This window comes from Branchiostoma floridae, chromosome 7 (assembly GCF_000003815.2).
Source record: "Branchiostoma floridae strain S238N-H82 chromosome 7, Bfl_VNyyK, whole genome shotgun sequence".
Taxonomy (NCBI): Eukaryota; Metazoa; Chordata; class Leptocardii; order Amphioxiformes; family Branchiostomatidae; genus Branchiostoma; species Branchiostoma floridae.
This window is the reverse complement of record NC_049985.1, coordinates 18,076,031-18,090,917: the sequence shown is the minus strand read 5'-3', so window position 1 is coordinate 18,090,917 and position 14,887 is coordinate 18,076,031. Positions and strand designations below refer to the sequence as shown.

Below are 14,887 nucleotides of genomic sequence, written 5' to 3'. Positions count from 1 at the left end.
TCGAAATATTCCAATGAGTAACATAATCGACATGTTTAGCAGTAACTTAGACCTGAACGATGTATCCGTAGCACAGTTTATAGAGCATCATTTTGATATAGATGTTCCTGTGGTCGACATTGATCTAGTCATGCGACAGATAGCTAGAACCTTAGAAGACTTTGATCGAACTTGAGATGGATGTTTACGACTAACTTATGCATGGTTAATCATATAACTTTAGAACGATTGTAGTATTAACTTAAGAAAGTTGTGACGAATAAATCTTATGAAAATGTATAATGGTCATGGACTCTTATTCTTCACACACACACACACACACATACACATACACAAGGAAAAAATAATAGAAAGGAAAACAGAAACCATATGTAAATCTCTACAACCGTGTCCGAATCACGGCGAACTTTATTTATTTGTTAAAAGCTATTACGACCACGACATTTCAGAGAAGCTCCGTTTGGCAGACGAAGTAGTGCTCGAACGCCCAACTTTCTGCTTCTTCCCATGGAGTCTTTGAGCGACAACACGACGTCGTCTGGGTTGAGGTGTTGGGATGACGTCTTCGTACTCTTCGTCAGCAGAAAGATCCTCACCACGGGCAGCGCGACTCTTGTGACGTTGGATCACGGACAGCCGGGTCGGGTGCCTGATAGCGGCTTCCGGCGCATTGATGCGTGCCAGTCCCCTGGCAAAAGATTGCCAGCCGGTGGGATTGAACCCTTGCCTTCTTTGTATAGTGTCTCTAATCAAGTCGGACACATTTGAGCCTGGGACTACCTGTTTGTTGTAGAGTAACTGTCCCTGATTATTATATCCAATGATGTCACCACCTTTGTGTTTGATGACGTTGAGCATCTGTCGTGCGCGAGCTTTCATGGTCTTGGGGAAGGCTTCCAGTATGCTCTGATCTTCTTTACCACTGGATGCGAGGGTACTGGGAGATTTTTCATCCTTATTGGTGTCCGTAGTAACTGTGTTAGTGGCAGAAGTAGGTGACGCCGAGGACAACACCCTGACCGTGACTGGCTCTGTGCGACGCTTATCTCTGTACGTCAAATAACGCTGTAAGAGTTGTTGGTACAAGGTCGCTTTCTCATCATCTGGGAGATCGGGTCGTTCCATCACCGACTTCATCTCCTCGTCCAAGGTAACGGCGGTCTTGACCAGGGGAGACGTCTGTTCTTGTTGTTTAGCCTGAATCGTTGATAGTAATTCTTGTGGCACGAGTGCCATCTTTCTGCTGTGTTCCATGACGACAGAGCTGCGTTACTTCCGTCCACCTCCAAATAAGGAACTAATTGCAGAAATAATAGGACTGAGTAGAAGAGACAGGAACCCACCCTTCTGGATCAACGTCTGTCTTTTCTTGGTCAGGGGAACCTTCTTATCGCCAAGCTGGCGCAGAGTAGCTTTGTGCCGAGCCAGGCCTTTCTTCTGGGTCGGTGTGAGACGAACGTTGCCCTTCAAGACGTTGTGTGTACAGTCACAAATCGATTTCAAGAGATCGTTAGGGGCAGACGATAGAATGGCCTTTCGCAATTTGGGGTTGGCCTTGCTCAACACCCTGAGACAGTCAGCGTTGCGGTGTAACCTCTTCGACATCTTCGGCAAAATGAGACCTCGGTGTGAGTGATCGGAGGGTTTTATCACTTTCTCAGGTACACATGGGGTTGTGACGTCAACATGTTGGTTCTCACGCGCAGGTCCTGGGGCGTTTCGGGATGGAGGTCAAGGAAGAGATGTCCATAGGTCGTCTTATTCACGGCGTCTTCGTAACATTCGCGAAGAAATTTACTATGCCCTGGGTACATTTGTCGAGCTAACGTGGTGATCATGCTTTGATCCCTTGGCGATTTGAACAGGACGATGTAACTGGAGTTCAAAGAAATGGTTCTTAGGCCTTGGAAGAACAAATTCTGAACGAGAAAAATCACTGACAAGTCACGATGACGGCTGGCTCGGGTAAACAATTTCGTAACTCGTTGATCCGTGTCCTTGGCCGACTCAATCATGAGATCATCAATCACGAGCGCGTTGCGGCATGACGGCTTAATGACGTCATTCCAATTGTTGGGAAGGCCTTCTACAAACTTGAACCTGTGAACCAAGTTTCGAACTCAGCTCGCGGTGGAGCTTGTCCTGATACTCTGAGTAAATCCACACCACGTGTTCAAAGGGCCCTGGGTCAAGCCAGCTAGCTCCCGTGGTCAGTAGTTTTTGAGCAAAATAAGATTTCCCGGACCCAGAACAGCCCGCTAGAACCATTCGACAGGGATGTTTTATTCTCGCATCCATACTTACAAATGACTCGCTATTGTGCATTCATCAATACTTATATCACTTCATAACTAAGCTCGCAAACACATCTCGGGCTTAAACTGATCTTCACTTGGATCATTACTGAACAAATGACAAACAGCAAAGTGTCATATCAGCTCAACATTTTATTTACATGCATACATATATACAGACAATGACAATCTAATAACCATAAGGCAATGTATTGAAGTCTTCCTGAATCACTCTTTTGTCATAAACCAATCTGTACTTTTTGACTTGACGTTTACTGACGATTTTCTTGGTCTTCTTGTCACGGGTGATTTTGTGTTCATCCACAATGTCAATACAGTCTGTGCTTCTGTTCAACACCATAGCCTTCATGACAGGGAAGTTGATCAATTTCTGATTCTTAACGTTGAGAGAAAACCCTCTAATTTTCGTGACACACGAACCATCTGCGGTGATGTAACTGTAGTTTTTAGGTCCACCACTGGCAAATTCAGTGAGGAATCCACCTTGACCTTGAGCTTCATTTGTGAGCTGTCCAAGGTAATCTCCGCAGGGCAGCTTATTCTGTCCGTTTGACTTGTAAATTATTGAATCTGTATCATAATACAATACAGATTGTCCTAGCTGTGACAAACATTTGTACAACTTGATACGTGCCATGGCAGTGGTGAAAATGGCCACGTACAGGTTGGTGTTGGAGGCCTCCTGAATCAGCTCTTCTCTGCTAGTATATGCTACTTCTATAACGTCTTCAGTGACAACATTAACATTGTGAATGTCAAAGTCAGTTGAACCCAACAGTTCGAAGTATTTGGCAGGTGAGGTAATGAATTCAGTCTTGGGAAAGTTATTACGCTGTCCGAATTTCCCCCAAAAGCTGTTCAGCATGAACTTTGCTACGCTCCGCATGCCCTTATTAACGGCGATTCTGTCTCGATCCAACTTGATACCCTCGTTGATTTCGTACTCTCTAATGTATTGTTCCTCAGCAGCCAGTCGATCAGGTGCATTCAAAACCCACTGTGGCCATCCACTTGCCTCTTGTTTCAGCTTTAGGAACGTGTCAATGTAGTCGCGAAACAGTATTGTAGATCTGCTTTTGAAATGATGCACCTCGTAAATTTGTAAGATTTTGTATCCGTGTTCTACAGCTAGGTTCAACTCGATGGAAGCCCATGTGCCTACGAATGCACGTTCATCATCGGAGTGAAGGCATGGTGTCTGTTGGCGAGTAGTGGCACACTCATGACATAGATAAAACATAAGTTTCGTTCCGGCATGCGAGGGTAACACTGGATGGTACAATTTACGAGGAGCTAATACCTTACACTTGACAACCCCAAAGTATTCACTTAAATCTTTAAACTGATCATGAACCAGCTCGGGATGACCTTCGGGGTACTCTCCGTATTTGTTTACGGACGGATACAGGCTTGTAAAATCACAATATTCAATAGACTCTCCAGCAGAGATGTCTGCTTTGCTGTACAATTGAGTAGCGTTTGTTCTCCCACCGAAAAAAGCATCTCTCACCCGTAGAGGTGTTATATTATCACGCTCCGCTGGAGTCATGTTTACAGGTGGACACTGTTGTCGGTAGTGAGCATAGCAGGGGTCGTTCTCTTTGATTTTCTCAAACTCGTGAGACCACATCTCAACGTAGGCATATCCGGCCCTCTGGATCATTGATTTCTTTCGCATGGTGTCTGCATACAGTTCAATCATGATGGTGTCGTTCACAGGATTCTTTGTGTGTGGTTTGAAACATGTCTGGCAGCCATGGTAGAAGCAACCGTTATATTCGTACACTGTGTTGGTTTCTTCGCAAAATCCGTCAATCTTCCTTCCACACACTCTTTTTTCTCCGCCGTTGTGGACATGTTGGAGGACTAAGTTGTCGCGAAAAGCTACGAAGTTAAGCCAGTCTAGGGCCTCCTTACTGTACAGTTCATACTGACGATATCCTCCGTTAGGTATTATTCCAATCGTGTCTGGTTTCAGGAAAAGTGTACGATAGACCAAGTTACAAGCCGATGCTATCGTGAGTGATTTAGCGATGGGGTCGATCCCTTTGCAAGCTTGTCCAAAAATGTCACGGAAAGCCAATAGTCCTCTTTCCAGAACGAGGACATCTGTGACGCAGTATTTCGTCATTTCATGCATGAAATCAAACACGTAACCCTCTGCTACTTTCTCGGCATGGAACGTCATACATTGCTGGCGCTTTTTGGGCATCATGTTTTCAACATCAAAGAATTCGAGACCTGGCATTGAACCTGAATACGTAAGATTCTCCAAAGAAGAAAACAAGTGAGGGAAGACGCCTTTAGTGATGTCTGCAAAATCAAAGGCAGCTGGAAAACTAGCAAGAGGCATTTGTAAAAAATTTAGACTGTCCAAAAATTTTATTCTTAGGCGTGGTATTTGTAAGGACATGACCTTTGCACCGTTGTAAATGATATCAGGTGTCACGGCATTGTCAATCAAATATTTGATAATGAAGTAAGAGTCAAAAGAGCGAAGATTGTGTGCAATGAATGAGCTGCCTTCGTGGCTTTCGTCAAACAACCATCGGCAAAAGAGGTTACAGGTGTCGGGTCCTCTGAAAATGATGACACCTGGATCCAGCTCGTTCTTGACCACAGCACATATCACGTGGTGTGTTCCGTCAGCGCTGGACTGTTCTGTTTCTAGGTCAAATGTATAGACTACGTTTGGTTCATCTTCATATTTATCATCATCGTCGTCGTCGTCAGAATCACCATTCTCCTTGTCCCTGGCCTCCTTCCTTGCATCTCTTTTTGAGACACTGTCTTTCTTTTTATTCTTTCCAGCACGCATTCCAAAATGTCTTTGGAAATCGTCCTCTGTGTCTATAATGATCGCAGACACTTGTTCACCATTGTCAAGTTTTACATATCGCAGTCGGCCATTTCGGTGATCTTCTTCAAGCACTCTTGGATCATTATTGATGACCACTTCCCTACGTTCATACTCCTTACCAATGGCCTCGTTTAGGTCATTTTCTTCACGTTTCTTTTTGCGTTTGATCTTCTGTAGGTAACACAAATGGTCGCTTTGAACATTCTTGTGACAGTGTCGGCATTCTCTAGTAAAACATTCGTGGTTGACGTCACGTCGGTGAACTTTCAAACAAGTGTTACACCTGACCTTCTTATTGCATACACTGTTTCCTCCTCTAGATACTAACTTGTGATTGTCATAGCACTGTTGCGATTGAAAATTTCTGTTACAGTCTTCACAAAATGTCCATTCATTACAAGACAGACAACCCAGTACTTGACATAATCTGCACACTTCCTCGCATTTGTGACATTTTCGATCGTTATAACCTTTGTTACACGACCAACAGAAGTACGTTCGTTCCATAAATGATGGCATGCTCGTTATGACATGATAGTGTTCATCTATTAATACAGGATTAATTTTTGTTCATGGTGTGGACCCTTGAACACCACTTCGTTCAATTCCTTGGCCGACACAACAATGATCTGGTAATCCGTTAGATGTTCCTGGAATTTCTGAATTTCTGGTAAGCCACAAGGTCCTTGTGGTACTTCTGCTGATTGGTACAATTCCTGCGCCAAAACAGTCTGTAGTTTACAACCTTGACGTATGCTGTTCCATCTGACATTGGGGTCGTTTTTCTGCAAGTAGTTCATGGCTACGACAAGTGCTCTACCGCAGCAGAGGTCGTCCCTATTCTTGATCTGAATGATGCACTGTTTGTTCTGAACAAACTTTTCGATATTACAAAAGAACCTCCAACGTCCACTTCCTTTCTCTGGAAACTGTACCGTAAGCAAGTCCACGAAAAACGAGTCATCAATTACAAAATCTTTGTGAGATTGTAAAGTACGTTCAAGTTCGCCTAAAAGAAGCTCAGGTTCCATTTCTGACCTGTTCACCATTTTTGTGCTGACCGGACGATCTAATCTGTCTGAGTTCAGTACAAGTCGCATTTTGTCATCATCTTTTAGCTCTTTATCTACATGATGAATCATAGATTCAAACATACCGTTCAAGAACTGCATAATTGTGTCATGTTCTGATAGGTCTACTTGATAGTTGGGTATTGCTGTCATGGTTACTTGGTTGGTGTTGAACTTCTGTACACGCCTCTGACGGATTTCTCTAATCTTGAATAATGATCCAGGATCAGCACCGCTATCATCATCATCATCATCAAGACTCTGCTCTTCAACACTATGTCTATCGTCTTCTCTTTCATCTTCTCTACTTGGTATATCCATGCTTCCTTCTCCTACAGACACCTCAACTGAACTCAGCTCAGATTCTGACGCCGTACTGTGATGAACAAATAAAACGCAAGGAGAGACTTTAAAAGCCTGATAAATTTTAAAGAGAAAAAAAAATAGATAGAAAACACGAGACATGGCTCTATAAGAGAGCGCCCTCATAGTTAGTGAAATTGTATCAGTTAGGCAAAACACAGGTGCACACTGCACACGGATGGATAGGGGGCGCTTTGGTGTACAGTTAGGCAAAATGACAAGATGTAACGTAGTTTGGCAAAACACAGGTGCACACCACACAATCTTCGATAGGAGGCGCTTTGATGTATAGTTAGGCAAAATTGTATAAGGTAGTGAAAGGATACAGTTTTTGACATAATAAGGCACAAATGCATGTCGCTATGTTCACTAAATTTTCTTTTCATATCAATCTATACATACTTTCTAGAGTAACAAAAAACAAGAACACTTAAACATGTCTTACAATCTAGACATAGACAATTAACAGATAAAAAATAAATGAGTACTCACCGTTTACTGTGTGGTTTTGTAACAGGTGATAATGGTCTTTTGCGTGAAGTTCCTGCTTGGTCATGCATCTCTTCATTTCTGCTAGAGCCAGCACCATGCTGATTCTGAAGCTCCCTTTGACGTCTTGATAAAACAGTGATACGCCCTTCCTTCTGACCATCGTCATTTGTTTCCATGTCAACCCTTTTTGCATCACCAACGTACACTAAAAGCGCGCTTAGCAAGCCTGGCTTTTATACACATGACTCGACAGCTGATTGGATACCGTACAAGACAACCACGTGATTGTTATTGCACGTGGGTTTTTTACCAATCAGCGCTAACTATTCCAGTGCGCATGTCACGATATGCAAAAAAGTACACCTCTCCTAATGCATTCTGGGTGTTGTAACTATACTTAGCTTTCTAATTGGTAAAACATCACGTGCGGTAGCTATCACGTGTCAAGTCTATAGGGCAACCAATCAACGCCAACTATTTACTGCGCATGTCACAATATGCAAAAAACTCCCCCCTCACGATGCATTCTGGGTGTTGTAACCATACTTAGCTTTCTAATTGGTAAAACATCACGTGCGGTAGCTATCACGTGTGAAGTTTATATTGCAACCAATCAACGCCAACTATTTACTGCGCATGTCATGATATGCAAAAGATTTCACCATCACATGTTGGCTTTTAGCAATGCTTATCGTTCTGTTACAAAACTTTTTCACATGATAATGAACGACTTGTTGTAAGATAAAAGCTAGCTAAAACACTGAACCACATAGACACAAACTCTTGTCGCAAACACCAGATCCTAACCTAATAAAATATATACGTATTTATTCACTGTGCATCTGTACATCTTAAACCTATTTTTTATTTTTTTTTCTAAAATATTTGAGGTTTCTACTCAGATAAAAACATGTCTCCACTAGGAGAAAAACATGCGCAGTAGAATATTCATGACCCAAGCCGTGACAATAGCCGGTACGGACTGTCCATTCATCTAGTCCGGCAAGGATAGATAGAAGGACAAAAGGCATTGTCCATTGATGCACGACGACCTTTTGACCATCTACCAAACAAAAGAATAGGGTCTTCCATCCACTTTAAGACTTTACAAGAACTCAGAGATCGTCAGAAGCCCAGTTTGTTGCAGGAGAAACAGGACTGTATCAACATGGCTCAGGCGCAGCTGGACACAGATATGCGTAAGTCGTTTTTCTAACACAGTATTACTATTGTCACTATTACTCTTAGATTTACAAGACTGTGTGCTTTTATTTTTGTTTTAATTCTATATCTGAGAATCTGTTGTTTTTCTTTTTGATTCTATATAGAACTGGAACACGCCTCCCAGAGCTTCTTGAGAGAAGCCCTGAATCCTGGAGAGAATATTCTCTACAGAAGACGACTGTGGGTTCTCTTCATGAGATCGTTGTGGGAAAGATGTAAGTATCATTCTGTTGTTGTTGTTGTTGTTTGTTTTTTTTTGTCGTTGTTTGTACATGTGTATACTTGTATACTTATCCTCAAACAACCTATCATGAATTTACTCTTTCTTTCTGTTTTTCTTCAGACGTGACCCCGCGTGAAGTGGCTGCAAGGCTAGCGCCTCTTCAGCGACACATGGACCCTTTGGTGTCAGCTTGGGCTGACGACAGTTTCCACATGCTCTGGCTCTATGATGGTAACATGGCTTTCCTACGTACTTTTTGAAATTTATTTTTCATATATGAAATGTAATATATAATATATACTTTTTTCTTCTTCTTTTTTTTTTTTTTCAAACTGTTAACTGCTCTTGTACTACATTCTGCCATTTTAAATGTGGATATACTCTCAAATTGTTAACTGCTCTAGTGCAACATTCTGTTGTTTTGAATTTTGAAATCCTAATCAAACATACATTATGTTTCTTTTTAGACATCCTCCCCACGCCCGAGGCACAAAGCCCGGCCAGCCCAGCCCAGTCTGACACCGACCACGTGGCGCCCGTGGCGGGAAACTCAAACCAGCAGGACACCGACCACGTGGCGCCCGTGGCGGGAAACTCAAACCAGCAGGACACCAACCACGTGGCGCCCGTGGCGGGAAACTCAAACCAGCAGGACACCGACCACGTGGCGCCCGTGGCGGGAAACTCAAACCAGCAGGACACCGTGGCAGTGGTTCAGCCGCGTGTCCGCAGTTCGACCGGCAACAGGACCAGTGGATCGATGCTGGGTCTTGTCACAACCAGCGAGGGTAAGTTTTCATATTTTGTCTTTGTTCTTTTTTTTTTTTTTTTTTTAATTGATTCTATCATCTTAATGTTCTTTCTCCTTTAAATGTGGTTGTAATACGTTCGTTTTTCTTTTCTTTTTAATTGTTTTTCAGATAGTGACAGCGACAGTGATGACAACAGTGTCACCACTTTCAGTTCGTCCGAGAGTTCAACCGGCAGCAGGACCAGCGAGTCTATGCCGAGCCTTACCACACCCAGCGAGGGTAAGTTTTCATATTTTGTCTTCTTTCTTTGTTGTTGTTGTTGTTTTTTGTATACTTTTCATTGATTCTATCATCTTAATGTTCCCCCTCCTTAAATGTGATTGTAATACGATCGTTTTTTTCTTTTTAATTGTTTTTCAGATAGTGACAGCGACAGTGATGACAACAGCATCATCACTGTCAGTTCGGACAGTGTCATCACGATCTCGGATGACGATGACAACTCAGATGGCATGTCCATGTAATTGATTATCAAGATTTTTTATTGAACATTTATGAATAAAAACACATATGAGAGAAATTGACCAGGCTTGGTGTGCTTACTTATTTAGTGTAGTGTAGCTGCTAGGTTTGTAAGGCAAGGCAAATGCATAGAATGACAAAAGACATTGTCTGTGAATAGACAAAAGGTATTGTCCGTGGATGCATAAGACCTTTTAAAGCGTGTTGCAAACATGTACATCTCTAAGCTAGAACGCTATGATATGACGCATCTCACAGATCGTTGATAAATTTTAATAAATAAGTTATTGTGTCGTTATTATTCAATGTAGCCTAACTATGAAATTACAGCTGACTTTCCTAACTTAGTTTCCATATCATTTTTTCCGTAACTGCACACCAGAGCGCCCCCTATCCATTCGTGTGCAGTGTGCATCTGTGTTTTGCCTAACTGTACATCACAGCGCCACCTATCGAGCCAAATGTCGTGTGCACTTGAGTTTTACCTAACTGTACATCAGAGCGCCCTCTATCGAGCCATGTGTCGTGTGCACCTGTGTTTTGACTAACTAATACAATTATGAACTTTAATTCTGTTCAATTCTTAGTTATGAATACATTAATTCTTAGTTATGAATAAATTAATTCTTGGTTATGAATAAATTAATTCTTAGTTATGAATAAATTAATTCTTAGTTATGAATAAATTAATTCTTAGTTATGAATAAATTAATTCTTAGTTATGAATAAATTAATTCTTAGTTATGAATAAATTAATACCTTGCATAAATTTACATCTCATGAATGCATTTGCATCTCATGAATACATTTGCATCTCATGAATACATTTGCATCTCATTTGCATGAATTCGTCTGGTTCACCCTTATTACTACTGCCGTGACTGTGTTCTTGGGTTATTGACCCCAGGATACGTTATCTATTTACGTGTTTGACTTATAAGGGCAGGTGTACAAAATGGTGACTCTCACACACAGTCTGTTACACCGGTCCTACAGCAAACATTCCATATAAGGGCAGGTGTACATAATGGTGACTCTCACACACAGTCTGTTACATCGGTCTTGCAGCAGATATTCCATATAAGGGCAGGTGTACATAATGGTGACTCTCACACACAGTCTGTTACATCGGTCTTGCAGCAGATATTCCATATAAGGGCAGGTGTACATAATGATAACTCTCACACAGAGTCTGTTACACCGGCCTTACAGCAAGCATTCCATATAAGGGCAGATGTACATAATGGTGACTCTCACACACAGTCTGCTACACCGGTCTTACAGCAGATATTCCATATAAGGGCAGGTGTATATAATGGTGACTCTTACACACAGTCTGCTACACCGATCTTACAGCAGATATTCCATATAAGGGCAGGTGTACATAATGGTGACTCTCACACATGGTCTGCTACACCGGCCTTACAGCAGATATATATTAACTATTGTCTTTGTAGCATTTGTTCACATTCCAGGTCGATATAGTATATATTTTATATGCTGCTTTATTTGATTTATTTCATGTGGATTAAGGAGATAGTTCCTTGTTAAAGGGTGATCGATATATACGCTTTTACGCTTCTGACCGCCATTGCACAGTTGTATTATTATTATCAATATTTCAAAATTATCATAGCTACTTGTTATGATCAAGTTAAAGAATAAAAAATCAATAAAATACGGAACCGGCAAACAATTTACCTGTATACAAATATCATTTTTCTTAAATTCTATATGAGTTTGGCAGCTTTGCTGTTTATCTCACATTACTTCTGGTGCTTTGCTTGTCTTTTTTGTTTCTATGTACTTTTGTAAAGTCTTTTGTTTTGATGACGACACGAACATAAGCTATGGGCATGAGTGTGTCGTCATCACGTCTTCTCATCAATTGTTGCGCTAAAAAGTATGGACTGACGGCATTACTTCCAACATCTGCTTGGAGATGACGTATTGATAGAAAGTTTGTCAGTCTCAGTCTCGCTTCCAGATGAGCGGGAAGGTGTCGCACGCCATCTTGTCGCCGAATGTAAGACCCCCTGTGGAGGACAGAACATGGTCAGTTCAGCTCACTGAAGAGCTCCACTCTTCCACTGGCCATGACAGAGAAGACAAACGCTATGTACAATATTTATAGATTCATTCCACCTGAGAAATTCTCTTGAAACTTCTCCACATTTCTCCGACGCAAAGGGGACAAACGCCGACTCGAAACTCCAGTGATAGCCCACCTGTGATTGGTGGAGAGACTTCCCAAACTCACTTGTGATTGGTGGAGAGACTTCCCCAACTGACCTGTGATTGGTTGAAAGACTTCACAAACTCACCTATGATTGGCGGCGAGACTTCCCAAACTCACCTGTGATTGGCGGAGAGACTTCCCAAACTCACCTGTGATTGGCGGAGAGACTTCCCAAACTCACCTGTGATTGGTGGAGAGACTTCCCAAACTCACCTGTGATTGGCGGAGAGACTTCCCAGGGCCTCTCGGCCAGCACTGCGTCATCTCCCACCCACCGTGTGGAGACCACGCGCCTGCGCAGAGACAGGGACGGGTTGGCGGGCGCGCCGTGTAGGGTCTTCATGTGGAACACGATACAGTCTCCGGGCTACAAACAAACAAACAAACAAACTACGTCACACAGTAAACAACTCTGGGCAGGGCCGGGGACGGGTTCGTGGGCGATGCAGTCTCCGGGCTACAAACAAACAAACAAATAGATAGATAAACAACATCACCTTGTAAACAGCTAAACTGAGTTCCGGCGACACCAAGAAACTTCGGCCTTCCTCAGTTTCGAATGACCAATCACTCAGACCGCGAGACGTCACGTGCCGTGGTCAGAACAGCTTAGAACAGAAAACGACGGCGCATCGTGCACGTTTCTTATATTTGTATGCATTTATATATGCATGTACATGTATATCGATCAGGACTTGACCAGGTGAAACATACCTGCACGTCCCAGGTGAGGATATCGTACTTTTCCCTGTCCCCGTCTATATCCGGGACATCCCGGAAAGTCTTGCTGCCTGTGTCGGCCCCCGTCAAACTGTAGTTGAGCGTGGTGGCGAACTTCCTCATCTGGGTAAGGAGCGCTCCCGGTGCCAGCCATATGGGGAGGACAGGCCGGGGAGAGTAGGCCGGGGAGAGGGGACCAGACTGTACCATTGTACGTGTAGGGGGGAAACATTGTACGTGTAGGGGGGAAAGCACAGTAGTATTGCAATCACATCTGTGTCCTCTAAAACAAATTTCTGGCTAGCTAGGGCCCGTTTTGGAAGCTAGAATATGACATTTCTTGGATTACCACATACTTATGCTATGGCAAAGTCGGGACTCTTAGTTAAACAAAAAACAACAAAATTATATAAACCTCTAACAGCGGCACCTACCGGAGTGAGTGTCCTTTCTTACTGTCTTGCAAAATCCTACATTTTTACCGAACTAAAAGCCTCATCGACATTAAACTAAACATAGAAGTTTGTCCAAACTCATTTCAAGTGTACTAAAATGTCAACGCGTCGTACTTCAAGTGACAAATTTAACAGACAGCAAGGCGTAATAAAGTCAGGGTAAAGTAAAGTTGACATATGCGCTCAGAAGGAAGTCAGGGCGGCTTTTCCACTGTTTTGACCTAGCTCATAAAGCTTCATCGACAATAAACTAAACATACAAATTCGACCAAACTCTTTCCATTTATACCGGTGTGTCTACGCTACGTACTCAAAGTGACAAATTTAACAGATATCAATGCGTAATGACGTCAGGGTACCATAAAGTTGACAAGGAAATCATGGCGGGTTTTCCACTGTTTTGACCTAATTGAAAGGGTCATTGACAATAAAGTAAACATACAACTTCGACCAAACTCTTTCCATTTACACAGGGGTGTCTACGCTACGTATTCAAAGTGACAAATTTAACAGACATCAATACATGTACGTAATGACGTCAGGGTACCATAAAGTTGACATATGCGCTCAGAAGGAAGTCAGGCCGGATTTTCCACTGTTTTGACCTAGTTCATAAAGCCATAGACAATAAACTAAACATACAACTTCGACCAAACTCTTTTTCATCACACCGGTGTGTCTACGTTACGTAGTCAAAGTGACAAATTTAACAGACATCAATACAAGTACGTAATGACGTCAGGGTACCATAAAGTTGACATATGCGCTCAGAAGGAAGTCAGGCCGGATTTTCCACTGTTTTGACCTAGTTCATAAAGCCATAGACAACAAACTAAACATACAACTTCGACCAAACTCTTTTTCATCACACCGGTGTGTCTACGCCACGTACTCAAAGTGACAAATTTAACAGACATCAATGCGTAATGACGTCAGGGTACCATAAAGTTGACAAGGAAATCATGGCGGGTTTTCCACTGTTTTGACCTAATTGAAAGGGTCATTGACAATAAAGTAAACATACAACTTCGACCAAACTCTTTCCATTTACACCGGTGTGTTGACGCTACGTACTCAAAGTGACAAATTTAACAGACATCAATGCGTAATGACGTCAGGGTACCATAAAGTTGACAAGGAAATCATGGCGGGGTTTCCACTGTTTTGACCTAATTGAAAGGGTCATTGACAATAAAGCAAACATACAACTTCGACCGAACTCTTTTAGATTACACCAGTGTGTCTACGCCACGTACTCAAAGTGACAAATTTAACAGACATCAATGCGTAATGACGTCAGGGTACCATAAAGTTGACATATGCGCTCAGAAGGAGGTCATGGCGGAGTTTCCATCGTTTTGACCTAATTGAAAGGGTCATTGACAATAAAGTAAACATACAACTTCGACCAAACTCTTTCCATTTACACCGGGGTGTCTACGTTATGTACTGAAAGTGACAAATTTAACAGACATCAATACGTAATGACGTCAGGGTACCATAAAGTTGACATATGCGCTCAGAAGGAAGTCAGGGCGGGTTTTCCACTGTTTTGACCCAGCTCATAAAGCTTCATCGACAATAAACTAAACATACAACTTCGACCAAACTCTTTTTCATCAGTCACGTCGCTCTGCTCCAGCACTACGTAC

The 14,887-nt window shown here is 42.4% G+C and overlaps 3 protein-coding genes and 1 long non-coding RNA gene across 4 annotated transcripts in view; 2 read left to right on the top strand and 2 right to left on the bottom strand.

Annotated features, from left to right (window-relative positions):
- Positions 1 to 5,723: 5,723 nt before the first annotated feature.
- LOC118420121 lies at positions 5,724 to 7,969 on the bottom strand. Its single transcript, XM_035826824.1, has 2 exons — positions 7,101 to 7,969; positions 5,724 to 6,621 (listed from the first exon to the last, which is right to left on the bottom strand). Exons 1-2 carry the CDS (start codon positions 7,274 to 7,276, stop codon positions 5,724 to 5,726), a joined length of 1,074 nt encoding a protein of 357 aa, XP_035682717.1. The 5' UTR covers positions 7,277 to 7,969.
- Positions 7,970 to 8,253: 284 nt separating this feature from the next.
- On the top strand, positions 8,254 to 8,723 carry LOC118420261. The gene is made up of 3 exons (XR_004831719.1): positions 8,254 to 8,299; positions 8,429 to 8,539; positions 8,668 to 8,723. It is a non-coding gene; the product is annotated as an uncharacterized LOC118420261 (long non-coding RNA).
- Positions 8,724 to 8,742: 19 nt separating this feature from the next.
- LOC118420259 (suppressor protein SRP40-like) lies at positions 8,743 to 9,879 on the top strand. Its single transcript, XM_035826987.1, has 4 exons — positions 8,743 to 8,778; positions 9,015 to 9,335; positions 9,468 to 9,578; positions 9,720 to 9,879. Exons 1-4 carry the CDS (start codon positions 8,760 to 8,762, stop codon positions 9,821 to 9,823), a joined length of 555 nt encoding a protein of 184 aa, XP_035682880.1. The 5' UTR covers positions 8,743 to 8,759; the 3' UTR covers positions 9,824 to 9,879.
- A 1,822-nt stretch (positions 9,880 to 11,701) lies between these two features.
- Positions 11,702 to 14,887, bottom strand: part of LOC118419809 — a 7,169-nt gene continuing 3,983 nt past the window's right edge. Inside the window, exons 2-4 of the mRNA XM_035826405.1 lie at positions 12,775 to 12,898; positions 12,274 to 12,427; positions 11,702 to 11,857 (exon numbers count right to left, since the gene is read on the bottom strand). Coding sequence (XP_035682298.1) covers positions 11,793 to 11,857; positions 12,274 to 12,427; positions 12,775 to 12,898 — 343 coding nt within the window. The 3' untranslated portion in view covers positions 11,702 to 11,792. The remainder of the gene's footprint in view (positions 11,858 to 12,273; positions 12,428 to 12,774; positions 12,899 to 14,887) is intronic.

Excerpts from the sequence above, each read along its gene's own strand:
- LOC118420121 (XM_035826824.1), bottom strand. The coding sequence starts at position 7,276 with ATGGAAACAAATGACGATGGTCAGAAGGAAGGGCGTATCACTGTTTTA. Across the intron at positions 6,622-7,100 it reads ACAAAACCACACAGTAAACG|TACGGCGTCAGAATCTGAGC; the intron begins GTGAGTACTCAT and ends TGTTCATCACAG.
- LOC118420259 (XM_035826987.1), top strand. Across the intron at positions 9,336-9,467 it reads TCTTGTCACAACCAGCGAGG|ATAGTGACAGCGACAGTGAT; the intron begins GTAAGTTTTCAT and ends ATTGTTTTTCAG. Across the intron at positions 9,579-9,719 it reads CCTTACCACACCCAGCGAGG|ATAGTGACAGCGACAGTGAT; the intron begins GTAAGTTTTCAT and ends ATTGTTTTTCAG.